The following is a 22,543-nucleotide window of genomic DNA, read 5'->3' on the forward strand; positions in this document are numbered from 1 at the left end:
TGCAGTGGCCGGATCTCGGCTCACTGCAAGCTCCGCCTCCCGGGTTTACGCCATTCTCCTGCCTCAGCCTCCCGAGTAGCTGGGACTACAGGCGACCGCCACCTCGCCCGGCTCGTCGCTCGTTTTTTGTATTTTTTTAGTAGAGACGGGGTTTCACCGTGTTGGCCAGGATGGTCTCGATCTCCTGACCTCGTGATCCGCCCGTCTCGGCCTCCCAAAGTGCTGGGATTACAGGCTTGAGCCACCGCGCCCGGCCAATCATTCCATTTCTTTTTCAGGAGGATGGAGGGCAAGTATTTTGAAGAAAGCATCTGAGACTAGAAAGTATCTTTTTTTTTTTTTTGCATGTTGGCATACTGACTTCCTAAAATGTATTGCATGGGAAGGATTATTAGCCACTGAAGATCAGTGATAAGGTGGATAGTAGACTTCGTCTATCTTTTATTGGCAATTTACTTAATTTCTCAGTGCTTCTCTTCATCTGGAAAACAGCCAGAATACCAGTATTGTCACAGATTGTTGTCATAATTATATGCATTGATGTAATGCAAATGCATTGTAAGTAATAGGTGGAATGTAGTGTTACTAATCATTAATTATGAGTTACTGTTGTTTACTGGATATCAGTTTAGGGAGTCATCTGTTATTAATTCAAAATAGTAAGGCAGAAAGAGCATAAATTTTTGTATCAGCCAGGATTGAAATCCCCTTGTTACTATTTTTTAGCTGTGGGATCTTATACAGATTAATACCTCCCCTAGAATGTCTGCCTTGCAGAGATGCAAGGATGAAGGCACCTAGCATAGTGCCTGGAACACTCACGCCGTGTTGGTTTGGATTCTCTTCTTGTCTTTCCCGAGCATCAGCATGGCAGGTGATTACTGGAGGTCAGCACCGTTTTTACACATGTGTACTCTCCAGCATTGCATGCATTGGGTTTTACTCAGAGTCAACTTCGTGTCAATTACTCTTTACCCGTTCTTTCCCTGCCCTGTTTCTCTATGTCTTTATCCCTCCCAGCAAGTTCTAATTACAGAAATGTGTCAAATGTGCCTCATGTTTCTAAGTGTCCTTGAGATGGCCTTTTGGTTGTAACTTGATGTGCTTTCATTTCTGATAAGAACAAAAAAATTGTAATAGTTAATTAAAACCAGCTTTTGTTAATTTATGGGGTTCCCATCAAACCCAGTGCCATTCTCTTCATTAATAAAAGCTTTTGTTTTTACAGTGGCAAGCATAAGCCAGTTAACTAAGGGGTTATTGAAGTCTCTGGGCAACCTTCAAAAAGAAAACAGAAACAACTCATATGCACATCCAAAGCCATAGAATCACCATCTCCTTGCCTTACCTAAGCTTTCCGTAAGAACTGAATCCCATCCCTTTGAGGCATTTTGTGCTCCCAAGCCTCACTTTCCTTTCCTTCCCTCTGCTCACACTACGCTTTTCAGAGGTGGCAAAGCTTTGTGGAGCCTCCATGCAGCCCCCAAGGACTGTCTAGCTTTCCCCAGCCTAGGGATGTAGAATTTGGAAGAGTCCCTGGAAAAGACTGACTTACTCAAGTTGTACAGCAGATAACCTGATTTTTTATTGGCCCTGGCAGCACCACCTAGAGAGAATGTTCGTAACAACAAAATGCTAACGGATGATTTTTCCACAGTGCTTGGCACCAACACGATGTCTTTCATCAGTAGGCGTTTTTCCACCTTCTTTTGACAGACATGCTTGTGGGGACCAGACAAGCAAAAGTCTCCTCTGTTGCTTGGGTTTCAGTACAGTGTGTTCCTTCGATGATATCTCTGAGCAGTGGTAATGGGGAGGATATTAAAAAATAATGAGGATTTGGTAGGGGAAGGGAGAACCATCCCCAAAGGAGGCTGGGGACGTTGCTAGAGTCCAGTTCCTAATCAGATTAGAATCACAAATGTGGTTCATTTCTACTGGGTAGTTCATTATATGTATGGGAATAGCCTTTGAGCTGACTGTGAAGAGAATTTTGTCTATATTAAGTATTTTGAATTATTAAAACTAACATGATCAACATCAACTTTTAGAAATACCTTCATTAAAAAAAAACTTGGATGTTTTATGAGTGTTCTAGTCCAAAAGTGGAGCAAGTATCAGAAAAGAGATCAGAGGAGTGTTTAGTATGTCTGCTCTAATTTCATTATTAGTCTGTAATGGCTAACAATTGACAACAGGTCTTAAGAGTTTGCTGTGTATGGGAATAGCGAAGAGAAAAGGATCTTTATCTTTCCTTAAATTTTTTTGGAGTTTCACTTACAAATCGATGGGTAATGCAGAGGCATGAGGAAGTCTTCATATTTAACACTGAAATCAATAAGCATTTGTGGATGGCTAACTAGGCAGGCAGTGTGTGATGCTCTGGAGGTTCACATATGATTAACTTGTGGTCCCCAACTGCCTGCAGTTTTTAGATTTGAAAGAGGATAAACATAAATAACTATAATGCAACACGAACCTAGAATGTTCTTTGGAAACAAAGTGGAAAACTTTTGCCAAGCAGAATTCAGAAAAGTTTAAGCCAGAAGATTCAGTTGAGTTTGATTGCATTTTTTTTCAGGGCTTTCACTAGGTGAAAATGGATGAAAGGAGTCGAAGTAGATGAAACAGCATGTGTGAAAGAGTAGCGATGTGGGTGTTGGTCATCTGTAGTGGCGTAGCACAGGGAAAGAGTAGGGAAATATCTGGGCAAGTAGGCAGAGGCCAAATTTTGAAGAGCCGTGAGTATAATGGAAAGAATTTAGGCTTGTCTGCTGTGTAGAATAACTATTCTCAATCTGGACAATGAAGGAATATTCCCTTTATTGGGCATATCAGAGTTAGGAAAGGGACTTTACCAAATAACACATTTCTTTGGAGATGCCGAAATGACCCAAGTGAAAGTCATTGCCAGAATAACCCATTGATAGTGTGTCGTTACACTATCTCAGCTGTGTTAGAGCAGAATTCAGATTAAGAACAGTTGTTGTTTATTTCACCTCTGACTCCCATTGGAATCTTTTGCGGTGCTTAAAAGACACCTGTGCAAAGGCAGCCTCTCAGACTAATTAAATGAGGGTTTCTGGGGATGGACCTGAGCACGAGTGTCATCCACAAAACTCTCCAGGTGATTCTAATGGGAGCAGGGTTTGAGAACCACTTTGTTAGAAAGATAAAAATTGTGCCACTAGGAAGAAAGGGTGATCAAAACAGGATGGTTTGATTGGCATTGTCCTCTCAGAGCTAGTAAGTTTGAATCTTTCTTACTGAGAGATGGACATATATTACTATAACAGACTATTGCAGGTGAGAAGAGGATGTGATTAAAAATGAAAGCAATTGAAGCAAACAAATTAAGAGTAAAGGAAGGTAGGTAAAACTTAAAAACTGGAAAGATATCAAACCTCAGCACCTGTCTCTTTTCAAATTACGTATGGGGTCAAATCAGAAGATTTTAGCAGGGAGAGTGAGAGAAAGGAAATCTTGAGATTTTCTTTATATGTCTTCAAGAACATTAATCTAAAAATAAATGGAGGGTTTATAATTGGATACTGCTTACAAGCACATGTTCAATGTGTAAGTAAAGTTAACAGGATATAAAGGCATTTTGTTTCCTTGACCTGGCATTATCTGTAGCTTCCTTGTAAGGGACTGATCTTGACACTTCCTAAAGATTCTCAGGATCCTGGGCAAAGATTGGGAGTACATGATTATCTAACAAAGTTCTGGTCTGTATTATAATCACCAAATCATTACCAGTCTTTCTAGCTATGTATCTGGATAAAGGAGGGGGAACAGCACATAGTATCCATGTACAAAGTAGAAGTGGTAGCTAACAGGAAATAAAAATAGTGTTTAAAGATTAACTTTCCCAAAGCTTCAGTTCATGGTATGCATGAACTTGAAATGCTTTGTTTATAATAGAGCCAGACACATTTTGAAATAATTGGTATGATATGGCCAGAGAATGAATGAGGTGCTTATTACTTTAATCACTTTGAGTTGCTCTGCCACACTGAGGTCATGAACACAACCAAGACAAAATTGGAATGATCAAAAGAGGTTATGAAACAAGAAAAGTCACAGGCAAGTGTGTTTTTTGGGGGGTGAGGGGCAGAGAGAGGCAATTAAATTTTAGTGATCCAGAAAGATTTCTTACTATCATCTCAGCGTCTTGTTGTGCAGTACATGGAAATTCATTGTTTTCCTTCATATTTGGTCATTCTCCGTATCAGTGAATACAGTATGTGAGGAACCCATTCATGGAGTCTGTGCCTGGTAATCTGCCCCCTACCTTGGGTGTTTGCAACAGAGGAAGGGTATTGGAAGAGGACAGTATTCACAAAGACTGCATGAAAGAGCATGGACCTGTTTAGAAGACTGGAATCCGGGGCATATCCGGGGAAGAGACAAAAGCTAATAGTGGAGAAGCTGGTCAGAAAACAGATCAGAAGAGCTGTTGATGTGTCTGTGCTAAAGAGTTAGTGGTAGTCTGCAAGTAATAGCTAATTATTGGAGAGATTTTAAGGACTAGGGATCTGCATTTATTATTATTTTTTTCAAAATCTTCTTGGAACTAAAGTGGCTACATTTGAGTCAAGAAAATGCTCATTGCCTTTGTCCAGTGAAAGATTGAGGTGGTGGGGGTGACAAGAGAAATCAGTAACGCTTGATCAATAGCATGTTGAGGATGACAGAGAGCAAGAAATTCAGCATGACATCAGGTTTCTGGATGTGCTGACTGGAGGTGATGAGGCCATTAATGGTGAGGAGGAATTTCAGAGGAGGAACACATTGGGGTTCGGCAACAATGAGTTCACTTTCCAACCTGTTGGATCTGAGGCAGCTGGTTAAATATTTAAGTAGATTAATCCAGAGGATAGTTGAAAATATGATCTCAAGGTACCAAGTTAGAAGGTACTCACCTAGTGTCATTAATCATATGAGTATATGAGATCATCTAGAAAGATTGTATAGTGTGAGAAGGAAAAAAATGCAAGCAATATGCTAAGAGAACCACACTTAAGGGATGAATGAGTCTACAGATTGACTAGGGGCAGCAGAGAAGTAGGAGGTGAACAAAAGGAGAGAGGTAGAATCGAGTTGAGGGAAGCAGAATTTCAGTGCTTCTGGAACAGTCAACTCTAACCAATGTGGCAGAGAGGTCAAAAATCACTGAAAAGTGCTGATTGAATGCAACAGTCAAATCATGGAGTTTCTGTAGGATAGTGGGGATGGAAGCCGGTAACTGGGTGAAAAGTGAATAAATGAGAAAAATAAAGCATGGGTTGAGTGTTTTTTTTTTTTTTTTTTTCCCAAAAAAGCTCTGCTGCGAAGGAAAAGAGGTAGGGTTAGAAAGTGCAGTGGCTAAAGGCATTTAAGAAGGATTTTGGTATGTCTATTTTTGCTTTAGAAGCATAGAGCATGTAGACAGTAGAGGGCATGGGGCTGGGAAGCATACCCAGAACCAAGAGCAAGCTAATGGGGCCACTGGGCTCTGATCTGTCAGGCGTTAGAGAGACAATAATAATGACAGCAAACTGAAATAGTAAACACTCTCCAAACACTCTTCTGTATTTTGTTTTACATATATTAATTTGCCTCCCTGGCATATCTGCTCTGTCAAGTACATTTTATTATCCCCATTTTGCTTACAAAAAAACTGAGGTACAGAGAGGTGAACTTTACTGCCCAATTTGTATTCTGCCCACTACACTAAAGAAATGCATTACCGGCCGGGCTCGGTGGCTCAAGCCTGTAATCCTAGCACTTTGGGAGGCCGAGACGGGCGGATCACGAGGTCAGGAGATCGAGACCATCCTGGCTAACCCGGTGAAACCCCGTCTCTACTAAAAAATACAAAAAAAAAAAAAAACTAGCCGGGCGAGGTGGCGGCGCCTGTAGTCCCAGCTACTCAGGAGGCTGAGGCAGGAGAATGGCGTAAACCCGGGAGGCGGAGCTTGCAGTGAGCTGAGATCCGGCCACTGCACTCCAGCCCGGGCGACAGAGCAAGACTCCGCCTCAAAAAAAAAAAAAGAAATGCATTACCTCCGAGCTGTGAAAATGATATATAGCTTTACATGTCAGCTTCAATAGATTTAGAAGATCATTGATAGAGTGGTAGGAAGAGGAGGAGGTGGGGGCCAGGGCTTTTGCTGTAGATACAAGATTTCATCTTGTGGAGTTTATAATCTGATAGGGGAGGCGGAAACTCAGTAATTTCACCAAAAAATATTTCCCTTATTAGGGAAAGTTTCACCATGCAATATGTCTTTGCAATTCTTTCATATCATTAAGAAGTTGAGGATTGAGTAAAATTATTGCTTCTTGAATATTTGGTTCTTAATCTTGAAAGAAGGTTTAGTGGAGAGTAACAGCTGAGAGTGAGTTTGTTGTGACAGAACCGAACTAGTCATTAGAATGAAATTAAAATGTGGGTGAGTAATTCAGGGTGGTAATCAGGGCTAAGATGTGGGTGGAAGTGGACAGGAAAGAAAGGGAGAAATGAAGATGGAAATGATACAATGTTGAAACAAAGATTATCTTGATCTCACAGTTGAGTGAAGCTCGAAATTACTTTTAGGGAATTAGTAGTAGAACTCACAAAAGGCTAGGTAAGCTTTCATATATTGCTTATTCTGATTGCTTGAGCTTTTCCTACTTTTGTGCCTATCCCTCTACAAAGGTAGCATTGTTTGAAAATTTTAAAAAGTAATTAGGAATTTGTTCGTCTCTTGCTCTGCTATTAGCATTAGCAACAGAAACTAACAGTAAGATTTATCCAAATATTTCTATGTTCCAGGCATAACGCCTACTATTTTATATGAAGTATCTCATTTTACTTTTATAAAAGTCTTAGAGATGGCTCGCTATTATTCCTGCTTTACACTTGAAGAAACTCAGGCTTAGGGACACAGTGTTCCCTGTCTAAGGTCATAGCACTTGCAAGTGCCTAAGCCAGGACGTGAACCAGGTGGTGTGACTCCAAATTTAGGCACTCAACGCTCTGCACTACACAAGAAATAGACAATGTCCTGAGCCACTTCCGTCAGAGTTGGCTCAGAGCTACCATGTCCACGTATGAGAAGATTAGCCTTCAAAAAACGTTGTCTTTCAGTTCTCCTGACTATAATACAGCTCTTTAAAGGGAGTTTTTTCTTGAGAATGAGTATTTAGGAAAAGTTGAACCTAGTAAAAAATAGGTAAAAGTTAGCTTTTTTTTTTAACACCAGATAAATGGTAGATCTCTTCATAATCCAATCTGCTGAACTATGCAAACATAGTATAAAAGTTATCTCGAAGGTAGACGAGCTTCCCATGTTTATACCTTTCCTTCCAAGGCTGTCCAAAATATTTCTTTACTTTTTCAATGCAAAAAGGAGCTGTACTTATATGTGCTTAGGTGTTCTAGATATTTGTGCTGAGAAGTGGAGAGAATCTTGATAAGGGAGGCTCTTGGGACAGTGACAGTGAATAGAACTATCCCCGTGATTTTTATCCATCCATCTCTTCTAAGCTATGTACTCACTGTGCTACCTGCTGGGATACACGGATAAAGACGATACTGTCACCATTTTCATCTTGTGGAGTTTATAATCTCATGGGGGAGGCAGAAATTAAGTTGACCAAAAATATTTAATTACTGTTAAACTGGATTTTGAAAACTCTAATCAAATTCTAAATTTGATTGCTTTCCAGTTAACTGTCATAGGATGAATAGCTTTGAATGCTCAGGAACGGGCTAGTTAATGACTACGAGTACTCTAGCTCTGTGCTAATAAGTGTACAGTTACAGACTCAGTGGGTTAAAATAAGTGAGGCAATAAGCATTAAAAAGGCTACTGTCTTACATAGTTTAAAGTGCTGTGTAAGTGGAAGAAAATGGCATACTGTAATATATTATGTTTTATATTGCTTTCTTATTGCTATATTATGAAACAGACAGAAATACTAATCTTGGGCCGCTTTTATAGGGAAACTTTAAAAAAATAAGTTATCATGGCTTCTTCTCTTGCTTTTTGTGTCTGCTGTATTGTCTTGGAAACTCAGTGAAAGGGACCTTCTAAGGAGACTGAGAGAACAGCAGCTCTAAGCCAGAGGAGCTCTAAACCTATTTTTTTCTTTACAGTTTTCTTTTATGAAACCAAATGCCAAAGTTATAAAACAGAGATTCAAGCATGTCCAAAGCTTTATTAAAAGTTATGTGTTTGATATGAAAACTGGGTAAGAGTTCTTAAGTAACAGATGTACTTTAAACCTTAATCCATGAAAATTATCTCCCGTGAGCTCAGGCTAGATGAAATTGTGCTTTGACTCCTGCCTGTTTAGGTCCCTGGAAAATTCAGAGTGAAATGTACCCCTTTATGGATTCTTGAAAGAATGTCTCTGTATTTCCCTGCAATAGGGCCATGCTACAGTGGCACCATGATGGTATTATTGAGTTTCTAAATTCTTATATTTGTTCTTAATAAACTCATTACTTTCTTTCCCACTGCATTTTCCTACAGGCCCAGTTTGAACTTCGGGCATTTCATATCCGGGGCGAGCATGCAGTGATAACAGCGAGACTAGAAGAAACCATCGAAAATCTGAAACACGAGCTAGAACACAGATGGCGAGGGGGTTGTGAAGAGAGGAGAGATGTGTGCATTTCCACCAATGATGACTGCCCTCCAAAGACCTTCAGAAATGTGTGCATCCAGACAGACAGAGAGACCTTCCTCAAGCCTTGCGAAGGCGAAAGCAAGACAACCAGAAGTAATCAATTAGTACCCAAAAAGCTGAATATCTCCTCTTTAAGCCAGCTCTCCCCGCCAAATGACCACAAAGATATCCATGCAGCACTCCAGCCAATGGAAGGCATGGCATCAAATCAGCAGAAGGCATTGCCTCCGCCTCCCGCACCGCCCTTGCCAACATCCATCCTTCCCCTCCACTCCTCCCCTGGGACTTGGATCTTTGTCTCCAGCACCTCCAGTGCCACCTGTGAGTGCTGGGCCACCGCCACCACCTCCGCCGCCTCCTCCACCGCCACCTCCACCGCCACCTACCTCATCAGCTTCAAAGTTGCTGCGACCCCCCACCCCCACCCCATCCTTCCTAACTGCCCCTGCCCCACCCAACCCTGGAGGGCCGCCTCCTGCTCCACCACCGCCAGGACTTGCACCCCCACCTCCCCCTGGACTCTTCTTTGGACTTGGCTCTTCTTCCAGTCAGTGTCCACGAAAACCAGCCATTGAACCCAGTTGTCCCATGAAACCTTTATACTGGACTAGGATACAAATAAGTGATAGGAGGTAAGTTCTCTCCTATCCCATTCTCACCGTGTGATTTCCTAGGATTTGGCCCAAGTGATATTTTATTCTTACCAGGTCAGTATCTCCATAGTGTAGCACCCATTATCAAGTGTGATAGAGTGAATGCTTGGATAAACAAGGTTGGGATGTTTGGGGAGAATGACTGTCTCCAGCAGGGCCTCTCTATATTCTCTGAAGATGCTGGGAGAAACAATGTGTTTCAGTGTTAGGTTTTTCTCCAAGGCACATGGTCCATTTTATAGACTGGAGAAGAGTCCGAGTCTAAGCCAGGGCTTTCCCCAACATCGCTACAATTGCTGAGTAATCATAAAGAATTGAACCTGATTGCATACTGAAGGCTCACTGAGGATTTGTAGAATTCTTTTTACTGTCTTGTTTTTAAATGCTATAATCAACCCTGTAATACAGACATTGAACAGATATGGGTGTTTTTCAATTTTTATTAAAAGAATGAGACATGGCTAAGTTATTAGTTCTTTAGATCAGAGAAGAGTCTTAAAATATAAAGTCTCTGTGCTTAAACTCTATTTCTTCTAACTGCTAAATACTCTCCCATCTTCCTTTATACCTTGATGCCCTTCAGAGAAAGTGTCAGTATATGGATAGCTGAAAGCATCTTCCATTTGTATCGATTGTTAAGCAGGGTTTGTAAAGCAGCAAGGTATAGTTGCTTGGAAACATCCATTCAAACAGATTTGAGCGCGATTTGTTCTGCCTTATTTCTGAACCTGGAAGGACAGTGAAAGAGATCTTAAGTTGTCTCTTGACCACTTTCTCCTTTAAAGTTTGTTTGTAAAGGACAGCAAATATAGGACACATTTTACAACTTTTCCCAAGTCATGATGTGGTAGTGCATTCTTCAATGTATATAACATTTTGCTTAGGGAAGGCAGGATGTGAAACAAAATAACACACAACTCACAATGATAAAACAACTAGAAATCCCTGTGGAGGAGTGGGGAATCCCCTAAAACTGAGCATATGCGCTTCATATTTTCCCCTTTCCTCTCACAAAAAATAAGGGCCAAGAGTTTGTTTTTGGAACATCCCGATACTTCTTTTTTTCAAAATTCAATTATACTTTGTAATTTCCCAAATGAATGGTTCATAAAAAAGTGAGATGATCCTGTAATAGCTTCTGCCATTAGCTAAAGTACTAGTATTCCCTTCTTCCCAATAAAGACTCAGATATTTCCTAAAAAATCATTTCCCAGAATATTTATTTTGAGTCATGTTTCCTTATTAGTGTTCTCAAATTGGTGCACAGCCATTCCAGGGCGATGCCTCCCACCTGTAAGCCCTGAGCGAGTGTGTCTGACAGCACGGGGAGCTGTTCCACACCTGTGTCCCACTAGCCTGCCTTCACTTCCTTCCCCGAGAGACTTCATGAGCAACAGATAACTGTAGACCACAGCAGCCACCAAAGAGTCCCACTGGGAGATACAGGCCCTTCGCGCACGACCAAGGGAAAGCTGGAGATCATCATTGTCTACGTTGTTTCCTGCTTATGTAGTTGGCCATTTTGAGAAGAAAAACAATTGAATACTGAAGGTCTCATTGGTTTCATCATATATCTAGGGCTTTACTTTTGAGCAAAATGAAAAGTAGATGAATAGGACATCAAGAGAGCCCTGCTTGGTGCGCATTTGGACCTGAAACGGGGGCTGCCCCTCTCTGGTGTGTTAAGACTGCAACAGGGGCACTTCCTGGTGGTACCACATATTCAAGTTCTTTTATTATAGGTCTCTCCAACTATCTGTTCCCATTAGCACTACTACTTCTAAGTGAAAATGATTCAAAGAGCCTGTGGAGTATTTGCCTAGGAGCAAAAGTGCAATTATTTGGGATACCTTCTCATAAAGGAGGCAAAATTGTATTTTAATATTTTGTGCAACTAGAGGAGTAAGTAGTTTATATAATGATTGCATCATAAATGTTGGTCTTGCTCTTCTGGGAAGCCAGAAACAAAATGTGCATTTTCAGCATTATGTATACACTGCTTCTCATCTACCTAAATTGCTTTTGACTCCTGGTATGAACTGATTTTTTTTCTTTTGACATTTTGCCTTCTTGGGTGTCTGTTTTGTGATTTCTAGACTAAGCAAGAGACACTTAAAGCAAAATAAATCCTCATCTAACTACCTTTTCATCTTCTTAGTAAGTTTCTCATTTTTCTCCGTGTCTTTCTTTCTTTCTCTCTCTCTCTCTCTCTCTCTCTCTCCCTGCCTGCCTTTTGAGCTAGAATGGTATGTTCAGTGGTCAGCTGACCACCATGGCAGGTCATTCGTTGTAAAGCAGGTCCTTATTATTGCCCTGCCAAATGCTGGCTGTCCCCAAAGCACTGAGAGGCAGTGTTCCAAAATTCTTTCATTCAGTATTAGAAATGCCTTTCCGATAGAAATAGTGTTGTAAATGGTGATCAGGTGCTTAAACTGGTCACCATTGACTCCCAAAGCCAATTTACTCCACAATGTAAGTGAATTATATTACTCGTTACACTGGCCTGACCTCAGACTCCGTGGAGCTAGAGCCAAGCAGGTGCAGGAAGTGGGGATGGGGCTGAGCAGTTGGCCTGACACACTGCATCACCTCACTCTAGGCGTCACCCCTTAGCTGCCCAGAACCTTCCCGAGACCCAGACCAGTGGCCCTTAACATGCCACATGCTCACTCCAGAATTCCCGACTGACTTCCTTAATCAAGATCCCACTTCTCCCCACCGCTCCCCCAGCACCACAGAGATAAGCACTTAATATTAATGGTGCTTATGTTTCAGGTTGAAGTTAAGTGAGTAGCAGAGGGGTATGGCTGAGGGAGGAACACATACGTTGATGTGCTTCACTGGAAGTGTTCTAGCCCTTGGGTTGGGTAATGGTTTCCCAGGTGTTCATTCTATTGTTATACTTTATAACTTCCATATGTAATACTATTACATGATTCAACTATTGGCAAAACCATAATTTGAAAAATAAAAAGTAGAGGAGAGAAGAGGTGAATGTGGCCAAAACCAAAATGTCATATATCATGGGAAAGGCAGATCTATTGCAAAATGTGAACACACAGACCTGAGGAGAAAGGGCTGCCAACTGTTTTAAATATCAAAATCACCTGTAGTATCAAAAAATTCTGTGGACCATTCCATATAATAATAGTTATATTTTTAGTTTTCATTGGGAAAATATATATGGAAACAAAGCTTTTAGATATTATGGATTGTAACATATACATATGCTTGATAAACAGTAAGTATATAGATGAAATTTGTGGGCATTGAGAGTGTTTATTATTATTATTATTATTATTATTATTATTATTATTTTGAGATGGACTCTCGTTCTGTTTACCCAGGCTGGAGTGCAGTGGCACAATCTCAGGTCATCGCAACCTCCATCTCCTGGGTTCAAGCAGTTCTCCTGCCTCAGCCTTCCAAGTAGCTGGGATTACAGGCACCCACCACCACGCCCAGCTAATTTTTTGTATCTTTAATAGAGATGGGGTTTCACCATGTTGACCAGGCTGGTTGTGAACTCCTGACCCCAAGTGATCTGCCCACCTCAGCCTCCCAAAGTGCTTGGATTACAGGTGTGAGCTACCACGCCTGACCAGTGGGCATTAATAGTGTTTGAAATTAAGATAAGAAAGTAAACACTTGGGAGATGTGTTCTGACTGAGGAACCCCGAGGAAGGACCACTGGAGTCAGCTCACAGACGCTGTTCTGTTACACCTGATTCTCAACAGCTTTTCTTTCTTCCCTTCAAAACTAGGGTGCCCCTGTTTCTGGAAGACGAAACAGCACGGTTTCCCGATGGCTGCTTTAGTTGAAATCCCATGAGGTGCAATGGAGGAGGTTTTTGGTTGTTTTTTGTTGTTAGTATTGTGTAGGGGACTGAGATACTAGGAATCATGTATTTTAAAATAGGCACAGCCTGTTTACGTATTAAGGACCCTGCAGAGTTTACCTGCATGAATCCTAAAAACTATATTTAAAAGTAGGTGAAAAAGTCCAAAGAGGAGGCAGCTCTTTACTTTGGTACTCCATTTTCAGTCTACTTGAGATTTAGCCTGTCAAAGTCTCAAATTGGTTATCTTTGCAGCCTTTATACGATGCCCGTTTTTACACGTCATGGAAATGCCACAGACTGAAGGAAGAGCAGCTTGGGTGCCCCCAGGAATCTGAATCCCAGGATTTCTAGTCCTAAGGAGTTTCTCTAGAGCTCTATCTTTGATTGTACCTAATGACAATTATTTTTTTGGAAATATGTCTGTGTGTGTTTTAATGATCTATAGTATATTTTGACTTCAACAAATGCATAACATAAAAAGCTTTTCTCTAAGCATTATTAGAGTTTTATGTGGTTTTTTAGAAAAATGAAATTAAAAAATGGATTTGAGAAAGATTTCATTGTATTATATTCTCTCCTGTTTTGGTTCTTATGGTTAACTTGTCATTTTCTCTTTTAAGCCAAAATGCTACACCAACCTTATGGGACTCCTTAGAAGAACCTGACATTCGGGACCCTGGTGAATTTGAGTATTTATTCTCCAAAGATACAACTCAACAAAAGAAAAAACCTCTGTCAGAGAGTTTCGAGAAAAAAAACAAGGTCAAAAAGGTACTAAATGATTATGCCAAAGCTGTAATTATATGTTATATAGGGAAATGGTGTGTGTGTGTGTATATATATATATATATATATCATATATACACACACATACCTATACATACATGTGTGTGTATCATGGGAGTTTAGTACATATTCTGTGTGTGTATGTGTGTGAGATTCATGGGAGTTCATTACATGCTGTTGGTGCTTTCCCTGTTTTCAGGAAATGTTTCAGAAGGTTTTGCGTGACAGATGGCAAAGGGAGCCAATAGTTCATGAAATCTGTGCTTGCTATTTTGGCCATATCTTCTGAATTAAACTTTAATCTGGACTTTTTCAGCCATTAATTCTATTGAAATAAAAATAAAATTTAATTTGTAGTTAGTGAAAGTAGTCTACAGGTTATATGGAAAATAGGTTTTATTTATAATTTCATTCGTTTAGCAAATATTTCCTAGGGGTTTACTATGCTAGGTGTTTATTCTAGGCCTGCACTGTCCAGTATGGTAACATGTGGCTATTAAATATTGAAAGTAAATAAAATAATTTAGATCTTTAATTGCACTAGCCACTTTCCAATTTTGTTCTTATGCCTAGTGGCTGCTGTATTGGATAGCACAGATGTAAAACATTTCCATTGTATAAAAAGCTCTGTTGGACAGCACTGTCTTAAGCATTGGGATGTACTGAGGGCAAAGGTACTTAAGCATTGGGATGTACTGAGGGCTCCTTCCCCTGTGGAGCTCATATTAACAAACACTAAACACAAACCCTGACAATCCCATAGTTGTGCAGGGGAAGGAGGGTCGATTTTAGTAGGGTGGGGGTGGAGTCTGCAATTTTAAATGGGGTGTTCAGGGTAGGCCTCATTGTGATGGTGACTTCTGAGTAGTGACTCAAGGACTTGAAAGCTGAGAGGCACCACCCTTCTGTAAGAGAATGAGTTCAAGACTGTCAAGCAGTCAGAGACAACCATGAGGATGAGTCACAGCTCTGCCACACACTGACTGTGAGATCTGAGGCAGCGGTGCTTAGGTCCTTTCGCTCTGTGTCTGGATCCCTGCACCACAGCATGAGATGATGTCTGCTCATATGTTCCTCTAAGTAATTATTCAATGAGGTGATCCATGTATGAGGCTCAGCATAGTGCCTGGCTCACTGTCACCGCTCAACATAGGATAACTGCTCTTGTTTTTGCTACTGTTACTACCATGGCTACCATTTCCCTGTTTTAGTGGGTTTTTGTTTGGTTGGTTAGTTTTCTTATTTTAATAGTAGCAGAAATGGTGTCGAGGAAAAAGTTCTGCTATTGACTTGCTATGTGAGCTTGGGCTGGTTGTCTTCCTTGTCGTATTTTCCCTTCTCTATAAAAAAAGGATTAACGGGCCGGGTATGGTGGCTCATGCCTGTAATCCTAGCACTTTGGGAGGCTGAGGCGGGTGGATCAGCTGAGATCAGGAGTTCGACACCAGGCTAGCCAACTTGGGGAAACCCCATCTCTACTAAAAACACAAATATTAGCCGGGTGTGGTGGTGGGTGCCTGTAATCCCAGCTACTCAGGAGGCTGAGGCAGGAGAATCGCTTCAACCCGGGAGGCGGAGGTTGCAGTGAGCTGAGATCACCACATTGCAGAGCAAAACTCCGTCTCGAAAAAAAAAAAAATGATTAACAATATCTGAATCTCCCTTACCCACCAGGATGCTGTGAAATTCACATCTAAGCAGGTTTGAGGCAGTGTTTTTAAAAGTGTGTCATGTTGAATGATACCATCAACCCTGCCTTTTTTCTTTTCTTTTTTTTTTTTTGAGACGGAGTCTTACTCTTGTCACCTAGGCAGGAGTGCAATGGTGTGATCTCGGCTCACTGCAACCTCTGCCTCTGGGCTTCAAGCAGTTCTCCTGCTTCAGCCTCCCAAGTAGCTAGGATTACAGGCATGCACCACCATGCCCGGCTAATTTTGTATTTTCAGAAGAGACGGGGTTTCACCAAGTTGGCCAGGTTGGTCTTGAACTCCTGACATCAGGTGATCCGCCCACCTCAGCCTCCCAGAATGCTGGGATTACAGGCGTGAGCCACCGCGCCCGGCTACCTTTCCTTGTTAAATTATATCGCAGGGTTCATCATCAGTTCATTTCTCAAGTAATATAATGATTATGAAATTAGCTGCAAATTACAGGGGAAAAATGGAAAATGTCTGAATTCAGCTTTCTGTTAATCAAATCAGATTTTCCCACTGACTTCAATTATGGATAAAAATTATGATCAAAATGTTTCATCTCTCAAGGTCACTGTAATTGTGTTGTCTTGATAAAAATATCCAAAGAAGTATTAGATGAAAATTTTAAGAGGCTATATTGCATGGAACAATTTGAATTTTTCTAATACATTGGCTCTGTGACCCCACCCAAATCTCATGTCAAATTGTACCTACATGTCCAGGGGGGACCTGGTGGGAGGTGATTAAATCGTGGGGGTGGATTTCCCTTTCTGTTCTCCTCATAGTGAATGAGTTCTCACGAGGTTCGGTTGTTCCATAACTGTCTGGTGCCGCTCCCACCCCACCCTCTGTCTCCTGCTGCCATGTCGGTAGTATCTTTATAGCAGTGTGAGAGTGAATTAATACAAATAGTAAGTTCCAGACAAATATGGGCAAAAAAAGTAAGCTGATTTACATAGAATGTATTCCCATTCAATTAGATTCATATGAGATGGAGGTAAGCCTGCTTTGTAGCCAGGCTGGCTTTTTCAGTGCCATCTATAGAAACAGAAGACTTGTTTCTACCTGAATGGCAAGAGGAAAATCTCTGTATTCCAAAGCCAACTTCAGTTTGCCTCTTTCAAGAAGGCTTCCCTGACTAACCAGAAACTCCACTGAATGCTTTCTTATGCAGGATCGTATTAAACTTTTTGTTCTTTATTGCTTCTTAGATGGCTGTTACTCTTTTTATTTCTCTCCAGATGCTTGAAAACATGTTTTCTCATAGAACTATTTACTTCTGTTTTGGTGAATGAATATTTGTTTTAAAACATCAAAGCATTTGGTCATTTATTCTTATTTCTTATAATAGTTTGCCTGTTCAACAAAAGATTTTAACTAAGGCAGTTAGTAATTAGTACTTGATACGTATATTTTGTTTATCTGTCTGAGGGGGAAAATAACACTTCATTTAAACTCTTTAAATTTTCTGAACAAGATGGTTGCCATAGCCCCATGGAATCCATACACTTGTGTGGTGCTTGCTCTTCTCTGTAAGTGGAGGCAAAAAATTGGGTCTACTGGGCTTTGTGGTAATATGCAGCTTAGAGTTTTCAATGAGCTTTGTGTCCTACCTTAGAGCTGAGGTTTTAAATAGCAAGCTGAATTGATGCCAGAAAACTCCAAACCTGCCTCCTATGATCTTTCCTCCATGCCTGTGGCCAGATTTCCAACATCAAGATGGATCCCTTGGTCTCTTTTGAGAGTCAGAGGTTTGTTTTCTTTCCTCCTGAAAATGAAAGTGGTTTTAGAGGTGGTAAGCAACTGAGAAGTTTCAGCACTGAAGGCCAACTCCTTCAGCTGGATCATGGAATGGTTCCCATATGAGAAGACCAGGAGGATGCTTACCAAATAGGTCTTTTTATAATGACTGAACAAGAGGAAGTGCTGGGTACATTACTGGATTTCAAAATCCAGGATTCTGAGTCTTAGCTATAGAGCCTCAGCCAGCATTGAAACGTGAATATGAGTATCTTTTTTTTTTTTTTTTTTGGAGACAGAGTTTCACTCCTGTCGCCCAGGTTGGAGTGCAATGGTGTGATCTCAGCTCACTGCAATCCCCGCCACCAAGGTTCAAGCGATTCTTCTGCCTCAGCCTCCCAAATAGCTGGGATTATAGGCACTCACAACCAAGCCCAGCTAATTTTCATATTTTTAGTAGAGACGGTGTTTCACCATGTTGTCCAGGCCAGTCTCGAACTCCTGACTTCAGGTGATCCACCTGTCTCAGCCTCCCAAAGTGTTGGGATTACAGGCGTGAGCCACCGCACCCGGCCATGAATATCCCTTAAATAGAGCTGGTCTTCATCCCTCAGCACATTTCACATTTATGTTTCAGAAGTAATGGACAGAATGATCAAGAGTCTGTGGAACTCAGATATTAATTTGTAGCTTCAACTACTAAAATAGTATTTAAATTTCATGTCACTGGCACTTGTTTAAGCATGTATATATATATATATATATATGTATTGTTTCAAACTAGGCAGGGAGTCTGTTCTGTAATATCATGTAGTCTAAGAATTAGAAGAAATCTTACCCATCATCTAACTGTGTTCTGGTTTTGGCACATGACAAACTAAGACCCAGAAAGATAAAGTGACTTGTAGGGGTTTGTACACTTTTAACTGGGAAGACATTGATGATGATGAACACTTGTTATTCAGCATGTGTCTGCATTTCCCATTTATTTAAATGGTAACTTGCCACCTTGGTGATAGTATCAACTTTAATTGGGGTGATTCATTTGAAGTTATGAATTAGAGTCGCCATTATTAAAATCATCAACAAAATATAGCCACACTTCTGCAAATCCAAAATATTTCCCACATTGTGTAATCACAGTTTTCTTCAGAGTCTTCCAATAGGAAGCCAAATCTTTGAGTAAAAAGATGTGCCTTCTCTGTAACTCCAGCAAAAGGCATATATAGATTTGGAGCTGGTGTTCTTCTTTGCCCTTAGCAATTCCATTTAAAATATTAGCTATAATAAAATAAATGTATTCCTAATTATTACAAATTTGTATTGCATACTTATGATGTATGAGATGCCATTCTCATTTGTGATACTAGACCACTCTGCCACTACAAACATAGCAGTAACCAAACTGAGAACCAGAGCTCAAGATACCAGCTCTCAATGGAACCACCACCACTTGCTACTATCTCTTATTTTTTTCTCTCATAACATTCAGAAGAAGTCCTTTAACCTTCTCACACTGATTTCTTCTCTACAAAATTGGGAATAATACCCCCTTAATATGGTTATTAGAAGGATAATACGAAATTATAATCATACATTAAGTATTCTTTACATTAATCTCTTAGTTTATGAACGAATGTGAAAGCTTTGGAAAGAAATTCTTAAACATCTTTGATTCCCAAGGTTTTTAAGGTCTTAAACCATTAATGTGTCAATTCCCAACACTATTTGCAAGTGGGAGTCTCTAGGTCATTCTTGTTTTTCAGTATTCATGGAAGTATACCACAACTTCCTTTCGTGATACATTCGGACATCTAGTAGTTCATGTCATGTTTGTATAGTCTCTTTTCACTGAAAGATTAAGAGTAGTTTCCCCTGTCAATATGTCATATTTACACTGTCTCTAAGTGACGTTTGTTCCTGAGCAAGGTAGGTCAGCACCTTGTGAAGGAGCCAGAAATCATCTGCCTTCATTGTCTGAGATTCTTTCTCCTGGTTCCTGTTAAAAAAAAAAAAAAAAAAACTAGATGCTCTAATAAACTTTCCAATTGTGTTTTAAACTTGCCCAACAACTTTCTGAAAATCAGCATGACCTGCCAGTATTCCTCCTTTTTTGAGATGCCGTGATCTGACTAAATTATAAATCATCTCTGTTTGTTTCCTCTTCTGTAAGATATGTAAAAGCATTCCTCTGTCTCCCTCTCCCTCTCTGTCTCTCTGTCTTTTTAATAGATACTTCTTAAGAATTAATGAGATAATGGCTATTCCCCAGGCACTTGGGGGGAAGAGGGGTGTGATGGTTCAGGAGACACTAGTCTGTTGAAACTTTGTGGTGCCAAAAGCCTTCAGCATTGATTGTAATTTGGTCACTTTGGCAAGGATCATAGCTGTAATTCTCAAATCCCAGACTGCGTGTCTCAGTTTACTGAGGAGGGGAGAAGGGTGGAAGAAGAACATTGTTTGGAAGCCTGTTCATAAATGTATAGGGTTTTCATAACCTGTTGCCTTCCAAGTTTATATTATTTCAGCTTTGGTGTACAAAGATAATTTCTCTGGGCTCCCTTGGTGTAAGGTATGTGCATTATTTTTTTTTATATAGGGGGTGGCAATAAGTTGGTCTGCCCCTTTATATTTTTCACGTGTTGATAAATGAGCAGTGGGGTTAGGGATTGTCATCTCTAGAAGTGAGTGAAATAACTTGCCCATGTGTTGATTGTACTAATACATGACCTGGGGGCCTAAATTAGTGATATCTGGAATAATCAGGGCTTTCCTGTTCTTCACTTTAAGGACTAGTGACTGGCCACATTTACTGAAAGGAGACAGGAGCTCCATGACAGGCACCAGTTAACAAAAATTCCACCTTGTAAATTTTATTTGGAAATGAGACAGCCCCAAAAGTTAAGTTGTACCTTTATTTTATTTGCTTATTTTTTTTTAAAAGAGTGGTTAGGACTTGTCAAATATGAATATCAATGATTCTTTCAGAATGTTGAATCTGAGTATTATTCTTGGAGTTCAACTATGTTTCTCTTGTTGGCTGTTAAACAGTAACTTAACCTGAATTTGTGTCTCCAGCCAGCTGCATTTAGGATGCGCTTTACCTATCCCACACCACAAGAGGGCACCTTAGAATACTGAGATACAAAGATGAAGTCACATGGATCCTAGAACCCCGACAACGGGCACCTGGAAGACAGCAACTGCCCCTCAGCTCTCTCTTTCCTTCTTATATCTCTGTATCGTGGACCATGAGGCCAAATTTCACAACAAATTGCCCACGCAGAGTATTGGGAGCCAATTCCATATTAGAAAGACTTGTAGGTATTAGTAGAATAAAAATCATTGGTAGCCATGGTTCCAGTGCTTAGAATGAATGATTGCAGTATAAAAATATATGAAATATTAGAGTTAGCCCCTTTGGGACTGATTCTGGAATTCCCTTCTCACCACACACACAGACACATGCGCGTGCGCGCACACACACACACATCTTTAAAATCTTCCATATCTGAAGAGAGTGAAAAGCAAAAATTTGTTTGAATGTAGATTTGGGGTTATGTATTTGGAAAACACAAAAAAGTACAGGGTATGCTATGAAAGAACCATTCTAAATATTTGTGCTTTAAAAAAATATTTATCTTCTTGTTGAGGAAAGTTTTGAAGTCTCGCTTATTATTTTCCTGAATCTCATTCATTTATCCTCAATCCAGGCCATTTTCTGAGATTGTGTTATGGGGTTGGAGGTAGACAATGGAATGAGGCTGAGTGCCTGTGCTTGGGACCTTGATGGGATAGTGAGTCCTCTGGCCTTCAGTTCTAAGCTTAGAGGTGTGTGAAGTTGTAACAAGAATAGGGAAAGATCATATACGTATACTTAGGTTGCAAGTCCAGGTCACATGGATGCTTTTGAAGCTGAACTTGTAAGTGCTTTGCAAAATACACACATCTCCCATGTACGTGATAGTCAAAATAACCCCTGCACGTGCCCTCACAGGCACATGCTTAATATGAACAGAGAGAAGTCTCAGTGACCTTGGATTTATTTGATATCGTTCAAGTGGAGATTAAAAAATAAAGATATCACTAGTAGTGATATTGCTAAATGAAGAGTTTTGGTTAGTGCCTGTCATATGTTAACTAATTTGATCTTCGAAAACCCGGTGAGATGGTTCCTATTATTGTTCCTATTTTATACATGAGAAAACTGGAGTTTAGAGGGGTTGGACAACTTGCCCAACACCAGATAGTTCTGCAGAGCAAAGGAATGTTTCCAGCAACAACCCCAGAGCTTGTTTTTTTGTTTGTTTTGAGACACAGCCTCACTCCGTCACCCAGTCACTGCAACCTCCACCTCTCAGGTTCATCAAGCAATTTTCATGCCTCAGCCTCCAGAGTAGCTGGGACTACAGGCACACGCTACCATGCCTGGCTAATTTTTGTATTGTTAGTAGAGGTGGGGTTTCACTGTTTTGGTCAGGCTGGTCTCCAACTCCTGACCTCAGGTGATCCACCCCCCTCAGCCTCCCAAAGTGCTGGGATTACAGGCGTGAGCCTGGATGCCCAGCCTTGTGTTCTTAATTACTTGACAAATGGTCATTCATCTGCATTTAACTGCAAGTCCTGGATTTAAATTCACTTGGCCAAGCCTGAATTTTATTTCTTGGTCATTGTATAGTGAAAAAAGTGCCAGCTTTGGTGTCAGTAAACATAATTTCTAATTCAGACTCTGACCCTAACCAAATATCGAATCCTGAACAAGTCCTTTAAATTCTCCGATCTCCGGTTTCTCATCTGTCAAAAGATAAATTTTAATTATATGAATTTCAAGGATCTGGTCATTACTTCTACTTTGCAGATGAAGACACTCAAGATCTACCAACTTTCGTTTGATTTTTAGAAGGCAGATAGGTGAGGGTATCACACATGGACCAATATCTTAGCGCTCAGACCCAGGCCTAATCAGGTAGATAGAGCTGTCTCCAACTATCCGTGTAGCATATTGTATGAGCCATAGGTACATGGGGGTTCAGGAAATAATTGTTCTGATTTTAATAATCCCCCAAATGTAAGGTAAATATATTGGAGAGTTATTTTTAAACAAGTTTTTTTATGTACTGGGGCTGTTGAAGTACTGGAAATATGACAGAGAAAACTGTAGTGG

The 22,543-nt window shown here is 40.4% G+C and overlaps 1 protein-coding gene across 1 annotated transcript in view; it reads left to right on the forward strand.

Annotated features, from left to right (window-relative positions):
- Window positions 1-22,543, forward strand: part of LOC108518805 (formin-1-like) — a 297,109-nt gene that overhangs the window by 217,565 nt on the left and 57,001 nt on the right. Inside the window, exons 8-9 of the mRNA XM_017857448.1 lie at window positions 8,508-9,296; window positions 13,780-13,930. Coding sequence (XP_017712937.1) covers window positions 8,508-9,239 — 732 coding nt within the window. The 3' untranslated portion in view covers window positions 9,240-9,296; window positions 13,780-13,930. The remainder of the gene's footprint in view (window positions 1-8,507; window positions 9,297-13,779; window positions 13,931-22,543) is intronic.

Source organism: Rhinopithecus bieti, unplaced genomic scaffold (genome assembly GCF_001698545.2).
Source record: "Rhinopithecus bieti isolate Rb0 unplaced genomic scaffold, ASM169854v2 scaffold_44948, whole genome shotgun sequence".
In the NCBI taxonomy this organism is placed as follows: domain Eukaryota; kingdom Metazoa; phylum Chordata; class Mammalia; order Primates; family Cercopithecidae; genus Rhinopithecus; species Rhinopithecus bieti.